This window comes from Bufo bufo, chromosome 5 (assembly GCF_905171765.1).
Source record: "Bufo bufo chromosome 5, aBufBuf1.1, whole genome shotgun sequence".
NCBI lineage: Eukaryota > Metazoa > Chordata > Amphibia > Anura > Bufonidae > Bufo > Bufo bufo.
In genome coordinates, this window is record NC_053393.1 from 89,160,860 (window position 1) to 89,174,602 (window position 13,743).

Genomic DNA, 13,743 nt, shown 5'->3' on the forward strand with positions numbered 1-13,743 from the left:
TGTAAGTCATTAGCATATCACTAAAATCGATTTTTATAAAGAAATAGATCAAGACTATTAGTTAATAAGGGCATCATTTAATACAGCTCAGGGAGACCTACAAGTAGCTATGTTTTACTGTAGGGGGTAAAATGTGGTGACAGAATCCCTTTAAATATAGAAATCCAACTGCTATCTGAATAGCCTTAGGGCTCATGTACACAGGGGAGAGCATGGATCCTGTATGGCAGTGCACGGAGGCTATATGGCTCCCTAGTATGATGCTGTATGACCAGTTGGGTGCCATACATACAGATATATTCTCCTGTAGAAACAATACTTCCAATTGAATCCAGTGCAACTTTTTCCCCCATTGATTTATATGGAATCTGACAGAACCCCACCCCTTTCCTTCTGTCTTAGTATGAAATATGATTCATGCTCAGGGGTAGGTCCATTTGGTAAGCAGATGCCTAGGATACCTTTGAGAGTGGGACATGTGATTACCGGATTAAAAAAAAAAAAAGCCATATCGGCCTTTACATATTTTACCAATCAGGGTTTCCCTGCATGACGGGCCTTTAGCTGGTATCAGTCACTATTATAATAGTACCTTCTTGCCTATTATGATAAAGCATAATACATTTTGCCATGTGCTGGTTCAGGCTGTAAATATGTTTTCTATATAATGTTACAGAAGTTACATAGTTTGGCATTTTATAAATGTAATAGTATAATAATGGATGAAAGGGCGGTTTACAGAATGGGGATGTAGTTGTTGATTTTAGTTCGGTGCCTTTGAGAAATGCATTCTGCGATCCACACGACATTGCGACATTCCTGCTCCTTTAATTTAACATAGGCGTAGAAGACCCCAAAGTGGAACTGATTGTTAAATGCCAGCACGTTCATTTGCACCTGCAAAAAAAAAAAAAAAGAACAATACAGTCGGATGACTAGCGAAACGTCTTCAAGAAGAAAATACAAGAAGTCCTGTTGCTCACTTATTACTACTGATATACCATGACTTGGATGAATGAGAACCTTCACAGACTAAGGGTACATTCACACGAATGTTAGCTATCCGTGTCCGTGCTGCGGACCGGAAACTGCGGTCCGCAATGCACTGGCACTGGCTGTGTGAATCCCGTATTGCAGCGCAGACCCATTCACTTGAATGGTTCCACAATCCGCAATATACAGCAAAGATAGGACATGCCCTATCATTTGAAGTGCGGAGACACGGACCAAAAAGCACACGGAAGCGCTTCCACGGGCTTCTGATCCGTGCCTCCGCAGCCTTTTCAAGTAGCTGACCAGCAGGGTTCGCAGGTGTTGGACTCCCATTGATCAGATACTGACGACCTGTCCAGAGGATAGGTCATCAGTATCAAAAGTCAGAAAACCCCTTTAAATAAGCTCTTTTTTAATGTCTTTTCTCTCACTTAAGCTCACTCCTCACCCCTCCCCTCTCCATAATCTTTAAAGGGAACTTGTCATAAATTTTATGCTGCCCATACTAACGGCAGTATAAAGTAGAGACAGTTGAGTTGATTTCAGCGGTCTGTCATTTATAAGTTAAAAGTAAGTGGCTGCCGAGAACTAACATCACAATCATTGCAGACTGGGCCTGGAAAAGAGTCACGGCCACCTGAGAAGAGTCATGGTTATTCATGAATTCCTGCTCTCCCTGCCCACCTGCTGATGATTAACAGGCTTCTACCGAGTTTGCTCCCTTTCTCTCTAGGAGAGAACCGCCAATCATCAGCAGATGGGTGAAAGTGCAGGAGATTATGAATAACCATGATTTTTCTCAGGTAGATTTGACTCTTTTCAAGGCCTGGGCTGCAATGATTATGATGCAGGTTCTCGGCAACCACTTACTTTTAGCTCATGAGTGACACACCGCTGAAATCAGCATTTCTGTCACTATTTTATGCTATCCTCAGTGAGGTCAGCATAAAGTTGATGACAGCTTCCCTTTAATGGGCAGCATGTAATTTGATCCTTCACCAAGTTGGCAGTCTGTCTTGTCTCTCAAGATGGACTTAGGGTACGTCTACACAGCGATTGAACTGAGACATGGTTCAATGGGAGTAATGACTGGGATATAACAATACCAGGGTTCTCTCTATATAGGAAAGACAGAGAAGGCAAGAAGGGGGAGGGGTGGCCTTGTATGTGAAAGATAGCATAAAATCTAATTTGATACAAGTTAGTGAGAACAATTTAGAGTCAGTTTGGGTTACCTTGCAGCTTGATAATCATAAGGTAACTCGTGTAGGTGTTATATATAGACCACCTAGCCAAGTCAAAGAATTAGATGATCTACTAGTTGAGGAAATAGCTAAAATTACATTGAAGGGGGAAGTTATCATTATGGGAGACTTCAATCTTCCTGATGTAAACTGGAAAACCAAAATAGCTAGTTCTGCCAGGAGTACAGATATTCTAAATTCCCTACTGGGATTATCTCTACAGCAAGTAGTTGAGGAGCCAACCCGGAAGGAGGCCATTTTAGATTTAGTATTCACAAATGGGAATTTGGTATCTGATATTAGTATTACTGTAGGGGAAAGCTTTGGATCTAGTGATCACCAGTCAGTGTGGTTTACTATAAGTGCAGTGACTGAGTCACACCACAAAAAAAACTAAAGTTTTATATTTTAGAAAAACTGACTTTTTTAAAATTAGATTAGTGGTATATGAGTCCCTATCAGATTGGAACAGTTTCAATGGAGTCCAGGAGAAATGGGACTACTTAAAAGTGGCACTATTAAAGACAACAGAAAATTGCATTAGGCTTGTCAGTAAAAGCAAAAAATGGAAGAGACCACTGTGGTACTCAGCAGAAGTGACCAAAATCATTAAAAACAAAAAGATAGCATTTAGTAATTATAAAAAAAGAAAAACAAAGAGGACAGGCAAATTTATAAGATTAGGCAGAGAGAGACCAAACAAGTTATAAGAACTTCTAAAGCACAGGCAGAAGAGAAATTAGCTCAGTCAGTGAAAAAAGGCGATAAGACATTCTTCAGATACATAAATGAAAAAAGGAAACTAAAACAAGGAATTACCAAATTAAAAACAAAAGACGGAAGGTATATGGAAGAAGATAAAGAACTAGCTGACTGCCTCAATGAATACTTCTGTTCAGTTTTTACAAAGGAAGATGAAGGAAAAGGACCTCAGTTAGGAAAGAAGACTAATGAATCTTTTGATGCATGTGTCTTTACAGTGGAAGAGGTTCTAAGTCAGCTGTCTTAAATTAATACAAATAAGTCACAGGGGCCTGATGGGATACACCCAAAGCTATTAAAAGAGCTCAGCGGTGAACTAGCAAAACCATTAACAGATTTATTTAACCAATCACTGGCAACAGGAGTCGTCCCAGAAGATTGGAAATTAGCAAATGTTGTGCCCATTCACAAGAAAGGTAGTAGGGAGGAATCAGGCAACTATAGGCCAGTAAGCCTGACATCAATAGTGGGGAAATTAATGGAAACCATACTTAAGGAGAGGATTGTGGAACATCTAAAATCGCATGGATTGAAAGATGAAAAACAGCATGGGTTTACTTCAGGGAGATCATGTCAAACTAATCATATAGATTTTTTTGATTGGGTGACTAAAATAATAGATGGAGGATGTGCAGTAGACATCGCTTATCTGGATTTTAGTAAGGCTTTTGATACTGTCCCACATAGGAGGCTTATCAATAAATTGCAGTCTTTGTGTGTGGACTCCCATATTGTTGAATGGATTAGGCAGTGGCTGAGGGACAGACAACAGAGGGTTGTAGTTAATGGAGTATATTCAGACCATGGTCTTGTTACCAGTGGGGTACCTCAGGGATCTGTTCTGGGACCTATATTGTTTAATATCTTTATCAGCGAAATTGCAGAAGGCCTCGATGGTAAGGTGTGTTTTCTTGCTGATGACACAAAGATTTGTAACAGGGTTGATGTTCCTGGAGGGATACACCAAATGGAAAAGGATTTAGGAAAACTAGAGGAATGGTCAAAAATCTGGCAACTAAAATTTAATGTTGATAAGTGCAAGATAATGCACTTGGGACGTAAAAACCCAAGAGCAGAATATAAAATCAGTGATACAGTCCTAACCTCAGTATCTGAGGAAAGGGATTTAGGGGTCATTATTTTAGAAGACTTAAAAGTAGGCAGACAATGTCATAGAGCAGCAGGAAATGCTAGCAGAATGCTTGGGTGTATAGGGAGAGGCATTACCTGTAGAAAGAGGGAGGTTACAGAGCACTAATGAGACCACATTTGAAGTATTGTGCTCAGTACTGGAGACCATATCTCCAGAAGGATATAGATACTTTGGAGAGAGTTCAGAGAAGAGCTACTAAACTGGTACATGGATTGCAGGATAAAACTTACCAGGAAAGATTAAAGGACCTTAACATGTATAGCTTAGAAGAAAGACGAGACAGAGGGGATATGATAGAAACTTTTAAATACATAAAAGGAATCAACAAGGTAAAAGAGGAGAGAATATTTAAAAGAAGAAAAACTGCTACAAGAGGACATAGTTTTAAATTAGAGGGGCAAAGGTTTAAAAGTAATATCAGGAAGTATTACTTTACTGAGAGAGTAGTGGATGCATGGAATAGCCTTCCTGCAGAAGTGGAAGCTGCAAATACAGTGAAGGAGTTTAAGCATGCATGGGATAGGCATAAGGCCATCCTTCATATAAGATAGGGCCGGGGGCTATCCATAGTATTCAGTATATTGGGCAGACTAGATGGGCCAAATGGTTCTTATCTGCCGACACATTCTATGTTTCTATGATTTTGGCCAGGACAGCTGTAAGACAAAAAAGATCACATTATAGTGGGGCTGATAGGAATGAATGAAATTCGCATGTCATGATCGCAGCAAACATGTGACCCCATCCATTCCTATAACTGCTCTGCTACACTGCGATACTTGGGCGCAACATTAGCAAGCGACACGTGTCGTGACCAAAATCGACATGTAGACATATCCTTAGAAGAAAATGTTAGTTTAGGAAGAGGGGGAAGAAGCATTTTTTTCTGATCTGTTACAAATTTTCTTATATTAACCTGTACTATTGATTTCTGTAAAGATTGTTGAAACCAGAGCGACCAATAAAGGGAATCTGTCACTAGCAATTTACCATATTTTTTTTTTCATGAATCCATGTTTAACAGAGTACCTTTTTTCCATCTGTCTTGTTCTTTTGATTGTGAGTCTTGTCATTTCTTCAAAAAATGGATTTGGGATGCCGGCTAGAGGAGGATCGGGGTGTTTGCCACAGAGCGCGGCGCTGATGAGGGGGGGTGTTGAGCACTTAGCCGCGCCTCTGGGAGGCGATTTAGATGAACTCGGAGGCGTTATTAGTTTTCAAATTCAGCCGGGCACGGCACTTCAGAGGGGCGTTCCTGGGCACCGTGGAGAAAGAAGAACGCCCCTCTGGGCTCCTTACAGCGTCATTTACATATCATAAGAATCGATTTTTTTAAGAAATGACAAGACTCACAATCAAAAGAACAAGACAGATGGAAAAAAGGTACTCTGTTAAACATGGATTCATGAAAAAAAAAAATGGTAAATTGATAGTGACAGATTCCCTTTAAAGGGGTTTTCCAGTTTTACACAAATGCAACTCATTTATTACCTTTTTGTTCTGCAGTCTTCTAACATTTGCTAACTCCTCAGTTTTCAAGATGTCGGTTTGGTGTCAGTAAATGGAAAAAAGTTGAAGAACAACCCTGTCATGTTTCAGCCACCGTGGCTCCTGGCTTCTCTGGCGGATTACATGAACAGCTTGTGTCCATCAGAACTTGACCCACTCTCAGGGTTCTGCACACGGCAGTGCGGTTCATGTAGATTGTCATGCGCATTTCTCTGTGTTTCCAAATACCAAAAGTTATTGTGGCTTAGTTTGCCCCAATCTCACCATTTGCATTCTAAGGCCAGCTGCACACGTTGTAGAAAATCCACAACATTCCTGCTAAGTGTGAACATACCCTTACAGAGCGGCTCTTCATTCTGGCCCACAGAGAACAGCCTCGGGTGAGGAACTCTCCTGTATGACCACTACATGCTCTAATAGGACATATGGACAGGGGATGTTTTTATGACACAACCAAACAGTGCCGTTTTGTTGCTTTATGTCCTACCTCATGTTCAAAAAACTTGTCTTCTAATGTCTTTTCTTCATTTCCACTTCCAACTCCTTCAAACAATGCTCTGTATTGCTGCAAAAAACATTATTTTTTAAAAGTATTAGAACAGCTTAGCCAGACCTGCATACAAAGAGAGGGAAGGACTAAAGGTTTTCTTTAGATTACTCCTTCCTTTTGGATCTGTTTATAATTTTTTCCTAGAAATACAAAATCGGCTCACATTCAGGTTAATATTTTCTACCTCAGTTACACATTACAACCTTAGGCCCCTTTCACACGGGCGAGTATTCCGCGCGGATGCGATGCGTGAGTTGAACGCATTGCACCCGCACTGAATCCCGACCCATTCATTTCTATGGGGCTGTTTACATGAGCGGTGATTTTCACGCATCACTTGTGCATTGCGTGAAAATCTCAGCATGCTCTATTTTGTGCGTTTTTAACGTAACGCAGGCCCCATAGAAATGAATGGGGTTGCGTGAAAATCGCAAGCATCCGCAAGCAAGTGCGGATGCGGTGCGATTTTCACGCAAGGTTGCTAGGAGACGATCGGGATGGAGACCCGATCATTATTATTTTCCCTTATAACATGGTTATAAGGGAAAATAATAGCATTCTGAATACAGAATGCATAGTAAAATAGCGCTGGGGGGGTTAAAATAAATAAATAAATAATTTAACTCAGCTTAATCCGCTTGATCGCGCAGCCCGGCTTCTCTTCTGTCTTCTTTCTTTGCTGTGTGCAGGAACAGGACCTGTGGTGACGTCACTCCGGTCATCACATGGTCTATCACATGATCTTTTACCATGGTGATGGATCATGTGATGGACCATGTGATGACCGGAGTGACGTCACCACAGGTCCTGTTCCTGCACACAGCAAAGAAAGAAGACAGAAGAGATGCCGGCTGCTCGATCAAGTGGATTAAGGTGAGTTAAATTATTATTATTTTTTTTTTAATCCCTCGAGCGCTATTTTATTATGCATTCTGTATTCAGAATGCTATTATTTTCCCTTATAACCATGTTATAAAGGGAAAATAATACAATCTACAGAACACCGATCCCAAGCCCAAACTTCTGTGAAGAAGTTCGGGTTTGGGTACCAAACATGCGCGATTTTTCTCACGCGCGTGCAAAACGCATTACAATGTTTCGCACTCGCTCTGAAAAATCGCGCATGTTCCCTCAACGCACCCGCACCTTTTCCCGCAACGCCCGTCTGAAAGAGGCCTTAAGGGTACTTTCACATGTGCGTTAAAGTTTTCCGGTATTTAGTTCCGTCCTAGGGGCCCAATACCGGAAAGTTTTATCCTAATGCATTCTGAATGGATATCATTTCATTCAGGATCCATCAGGATACATCAGTTCAGTCCCTTTTATGCTTTTTGGACGGAGAAAATAACGCTGCATGCTGCAGTTTTCTCTGCAGCCAAAAATACTGAACACTTGCCGGAATGCCGGCATTAATTTACATTGAAGTGTATTAGTGCCAGATCCGACATTAAGTGTTCCGGCAAAACGGATCCGGCTTTCTGCGCAATTTTTTTTATACCGGATCCGTTTTTCTGGATGACACCGGAGAGACGGATCCGGTATTTCAATGCATTTGTGAGACGGATCTGGATCCAGATCTGTCTCACAGATTCATCCATTTGCGTCAGTTCCGGCGACGGAACTGCCTGCCGGAATCCTCTGCCGCAAGTGTGAAAGTACCCTAAAGTGGTTTTTCCACCATAACCATTTGTAGTGTATCAATATTTGATTGGTGAAGCTCTACCCATCTTGAGAATGGTGTTTAAAGGCAGGTTTCCATATTTACATAAGCCCACCCCACCTACTGGTAAAACTGCTAAGAAAAGTCAATTGTAATACAAACCATTTTTTGGTCCAATTTTGTGGCCGATGCAGCACAAAATTGAGACTATTGGCAAGAGCTTGATGTATCCAATGCCAGTTAACAGTGCAATTTTCAAAGGACAATTTTGGATTTACTGGTAGACCTAACAGGTCCTGAGTAGGTCACAATGCCTAGAAAGGGTTCTCCCTAGATTAAAACTTCTTATCCCCTAGCCCAGGGATGGGCAAACTGCGGATCTCCAGCTGTTGTAAAACTACAACTCCCAGTATGCCAAGTCTGCCTACAGCAGGGCATGATGGGATTTGTAGTTTTACAACAGCTGTAGAGCCGCAGTTTGCCCATCACTGCCCTAGCCATAGCGTGGGGGATCAGGGTCTGATTGGTGGGGTTTAGACTGTTGGGATCCCCACTGACTACAAGAACGGGGATCCTTTGTCCAAAGCTTATGAGTGGAGCAGCCCTTGGGAATGCACATTGCTACTCTGTTCATTCTGTATGGGGCTGAAAGAGATAGCCAAGCGCAGTGCACTTCCATAGAGATGAATGGAGCAGTAGTGTGGGACACAGGACTTCTTTTTTTGTGATTGGTGGGTATTTCAGTGGTGGGACCACCACTAATCCAACACCCCCAGCCCTTGGGACAACCCCTTTAAGCTTGTAATAAACTAGAGATTTCAATTTCTTAAAGAGGTTGTGCAGTGGCTTAAGGCTCCATTCACACGTTCGTGGTGTGTTGCGGACCCGCAAATTGCGGATCCGCAACACACCCGCCCGGCACCCCTATAGAAATGCCTATTCTTGTCCGCAGCTGCGGACAAGAATAGGACATGCTCTATCTTTTTGCTGAGCTGCGGACCCAAAGATCGGGGCCGCGCTCCGCAAATGCGGATGCGGACAGCACACTGTGTGCTGTCCGCATCCATTCCGTCCCCATAGAGAATGAATGGGTCCGCACCTGTTCTGCAAAATTGCGGAACGGATGCGGACCCATTTTGCAGACGTGTGAATGGAGCCTAATACTGATTACTTATCCTCGGGATACCTGATCAGTATCAGATCGGCGTGGATTCCAGTTCCCGGCACCCCCGCCAATCAGTAGCTTAAAGGGGTTGTCTCACTCCACTTCATACAGAGGTAGGACCTGCACCTAGCTTTAGTATGGAGACCGCATGCGTGGCCGCCATCGGTTCAACTATTTCCGTCAGCCCCATAGAAGAGAATGCAGCAAAGGCTCTTCCCATTCCTTTCAATGGGACTGCCAAAAATAGCTGAGCGCCGCGGGCTGTATTCTAAAGATAGGTGCAGGTCCCAGAGGTAGGATATGCCCATAATGTCTGAGGTGAGATAACCCCTTTAAAGGAGTTGCAGAGCTTGTGAGATAAAGTTGTGAGCATGAGGCCTTATGTTGAATTATAATATGTATTCGATTGTCCACAACCCGCACTGATCGCATTATGATTGTACATACAGCGTAGTATTCTGCTGTGTTCTTCACTTGGCCATAGTCTTCTGCGTTGGCGAGGAGTCGCAGCCCCTCTGGGTACAGTTTGCCACAAGTTGGGTACAAAGTCTCTCTGTCTTCTTTGTTAAGCTCAGTGCCAAATGAATTTATAGTGATAATAAATGCTCGTCTGTCTGCTTCAAACTGCCAAAGAGAGTAAGAAAGTTGGCTGTCAGATATTTGCATACGTTACACTTAAAGGGAATTTCTCACCCAAAAAACGGACTGATAGCTGGATAAAAATGAACTTGCATTTCCCTGAAATAGGCCCACAACGTATCCATGCACTGTATGCTAACATATGCCAAGGACTCCTAATGTCTACAATGTAAGGGCTCATGCAGACCACCGTTAGTTGTTTTGCAAATTTTGGATCCACAATATACGGATACCGGCCACGTGCATTCCACATTTTGCGGAATGGAATGGCCGGCCCCTAATAGAACAGTCCTATCCTTGTCCATAAAGCGGACAAGAATAGGACATGTTCTATAATTTTGCGGACGGACAGAACAGACGTGCGGATGCATCTTTTGCAGCCCTATTGAAGTGCATGGGTCCGCATCCGACGGGCGCGGATCGAAACCACGGTTGTGTGCATGAGCCCTGAAGAAGGGGACTCCTAAGTGCTTCAGGGCAGTGACTCTGTGGGCTTTCTGCAGGGAAGATAAAAATGACATATCCTGAATCCTTGTGTCTTTTGAGCTTCAGTAATTCAGGAGGGTTTTCCGTGGTGACAGATTCCCTTTAAGATCAAAGAAACCGAATATACAGTAAATGTCGATATCATGGTGCCTTACTTTCCTACAAACATAAGAAATCTGTATCTAAAAACTAAGGTTTATTCCACATTTAGGGTAGTGAGTGGATTCATGCAAGTTATTAATTTGCATCACTATGGCCAAATATGTATCCAAACAGCTGATATCTAGCACAGTCGGTTCTGTAAACTACCATACAACTTCAGCTACTTTCACACTGCCGTCATGGATCTGCACAGACGGATCCGCACCGATAATACAACCGCCTGCATCCGTTCAGAACGTTTTCTATTGCGCCATATTGTGTCAGTGAAAACGGATCCGTCTCCATTGACTTACATTGTGTGTCAGAACGGATCCGTTTGGCTCAGTTTCATCAGACGCAGGCAGCGTTTTGGTGTCCGTCTCCAGAGTGGAATGGAGACTGATCGGAGACAAACTGATGCATTCTGATCGGATCCTTATCCATTCAGAACGCATTAGGGCAAAACTGATCCGTTTTGGAGCGCTTGTGAGAGCCCTGAACGGATCTCACAAACGGAAACCAAAGCGGCAGTGTGAAAGTAGCCTTCTTCTGGCTTGTCTGCTACCTATGGACACTATGGGGAGAATGTAGCAAGTGATTTACTACACAAAGTTGCAGATTATGGCGCGCCTCACATTTGCACAATAATTAGCAACTTTTCATTCCTCTTGACAAAAGTGGTGAGAAAAGTAGTTGGTATTGAGCGGGCCAGGAACGAGTTTCCGGCAAATTTATTAAAGGGATTTTGAGGATTTTTATTGATGACCTATGCTGTGGATAGGTCATCAGTATCTGATTGGTGCGGTCCAACACCCGGGATGCCGATCAGATGTTTGAGAAGGCATCGGCACTCGCAGTAACACCACCCTTCACTTCACATTCATCGGTCACATGGCCTAGGTACAGCTGAGCCCCATTGAAGTGAACAGGGCTAAGCTGCAATACCAAACACAACCGCTATACAATGTACGGCGCTGTGCTTGGTGAGCCGAGAGAAGGACGCAGTGCTACTGCAAGCTTCAGTGTCTTCTCAAACAGAGGATAGATACTATCCAGAGGATACGTCATTAGTAAAAAAAAAAAAAAAGCTCTCAGAAAACCCCTTTAACATTTAAAATGGACATGTCGCTTCTCTGGACATGTCTGTCTTAGTAACTACTTTCATTCCCCAAGTATTAATAATTCTGGAGCATCGATTCTTATGACTCTGTGTTTTGCCATCCCTTTGTTATTTCTACTAGACGTTTATGAATTCATTGTCAGCAGCTTGCGATAAAGGTACAGATGAGTGTTGCCAGTTGGGGGTGTATCCCTGCACAGTCTGACAACAGCAGCACTGATTGGACAGTCAGACACACCCGCTACTGGTAACACCCAGCAGTACCTTTGTTGCAGACTGCCAGCCATTTATATGTAAAGTCCTAACAGGAATAATAGAGGAATGGCACATCATAGAGGCATACGAATAGATGCTCCAGAATTGTTATTACATGGAGAATGCAAGTAGTTTCTAAAACTGACGAGAGGTGACAGGTCCTCTCTAAGCTACAAAATGCAGCACAAATCTCTGCCTGCTCTCTGGCAGCCCAAGATGCAAAGTATCTTCCATAGGGCCAGCTTTATATTGGGTGGTGCCCTGTGTGATACCTTCTAATTTGGACCAGCTTTACAGGGGTCTAAAATGACAATTTTATACAAATCTAGAAAATGGAAAATCAGACTAATTTCATAATGTTATACCTCAAGAATTGGGCACATTATTTCTTCGGTCGTTCCTCCTAGAGTTTTGCATAAGTTGTAGAAAGCCTCGAGGTAAGACTGGTAGAGAAAACAGAGATGATCAGTAGAGGACAGGGAATGCCGTCATAGAATGTCATAAAGCATCATTATTTTCTGCTTTCATTTGCACCCAAAAATCGATGTATTTACGGCTGAACCCAGACTGGGGCTGTCTTTCTGTCCAGCCCATTGTGCTATTACAGAGTTTTATTTATTGTTTTCCACTGGGATTTTACATTGATTAAGCTATACTACCCCAAGACCTCCACCAGTCAGCAGAACGAAGGGGCAGCAGCGCTTAGCCACTGAAATAGGCTCAGCTGCAGTCCCCGAAACTGCACCTGTGTACGACTTTACTATATTGGATACTGGATCAGTGTATGACCAACCACTGTTTTTGGTTGGTCATACACTGATGTCCTATCCTTATGATGGACCATCTTAGAGAACACCCTATATAAAGGTGGAGACAGGATCAGTGGCGTGCCCAGGGGGGGGGGGGGGGTGCTCCGCCCTGGGTGCCAGATCCGGCTAGAAGCAATGAACGCTTCCGTCAATATAGATGGAAGCGTTCATTGCAGGAGCACAGGGAGCTGTGGTCCTGTCACTCAGCTCCCTGCGCACTGAATGGTGAAGCAGGAAGACTTCTCCCCGCTCCACCATTCAGCCTGCAGGCACAGATTGCACTGACGGCCTCTGTGGGTGGAGCCTGCAGCCCAGAAATCTGCATAAGTGCTGCAGAGCGATCTGTGCCTGTAGGGGAGAGAAGACTGTTCTCCTCTGTGTGGTTCTGGTATCTTCTCTCTGGGCTCCTGACAAGTTTGAGGACCTTTCCCACTCAGCCAATCAGTGGCCGCAGCTGTGTCACGTGTCAAGCCAGTGATTTCCCGCTGAGCCAATCACTGGCCTGATACGTGACACAGCTGCGGCCACTGATTGGCTGAGTGGGAAAGGTCCTCAAACTTGTCGGGAGCCCAGAGAGAAGATACAGGACCACACAGAGAAGAAGGGGAGCTGCTGCAGACGGGACCAGGGCCAGGTGAGCATAATGTTTTTTACACAACATTAATAGAGGGGGGGTAACATGGGAGGGGGGAAATGTGCCATGGTGGGGGAGAAATGTGACATGGAGGGGGTGATGTGACATGGGGGGGTGAAATGTGACATTGAGGGGGAGAAATGTGACATGGGGGGTGATGTGACATGGGGGAAAGAATTGTTACACAAAGGGGGTGATGTAAAAAGGAGGGGGTGATGTGACATGGAGAGGGAGAAATGTGACATCACCCCCACAGAGTTCTGGTGGTGGTGGTAGCGGGCAAAAAGATGGCAAAAATCTTTGCACCGGCCCTGTGAGTAGGTACTGTGTTTTTTTTTCTACCATGGTGGGGGCACAGAGGGTATTTCTACCATGGATAGGGCACAGAGGGCAAAATTACTACAAAGGGGCACAGAGGGCATTACTACTACAAAGGTGCACAGAGTGCAATACTACTACAAAGGGAGCACAGAGGGCGATACTACTACATAGGGCATTACTAGTGTTGGGGGGGCACAATGGGCATTACTACAATAAATGGAATACAATGGGCATTATAACTATGAAGTGGGCACAATGGGCATTACTACTGTGAAGGAGGCACAGTGGGCATTATTACTATA

At 43.6% G+C, this 13,743-nt stretch overlaps 1 protein-coding gene across 1 annotated transcript in view; it reads right to left on the bottom strand.

Moving 5' to 3' along the window:
- Positions 1 to 371: 371 nt before the first annotated feature.
- ATP6V0D2 (ATPase H+ transporting V0 subunit d2) overlaps positions 372 to 13,743 on the bottom strand; it is a 44,441-nt gene continuing 31,069 nt past the window's right edge. Inside the window, exons 5-8 of the mRNA XM_040432116.1 lie at positions 12,043 to 12,120; positions 9,484 to 9,660; positions 6,149 to 6,226; positions 372 to 897 (exon numbers count right to left, since the gene is read on the bottom strand). Coding sequence (XP_040288050.1) covers positions 736 to 897; positions 6,149 to 6,226; positions 9,484 to 9,660; positions 12,043 to 12,120 — 495 coding nt within the window. The 3' untranslated portion in view covers positions 372 to 735. The remainder of the gene's footprint in view (positions 898 to 6,148; positions 6,227 to 9,483; positions 9,661 to 12,042; positions 12,121 to 13,743) is intronic.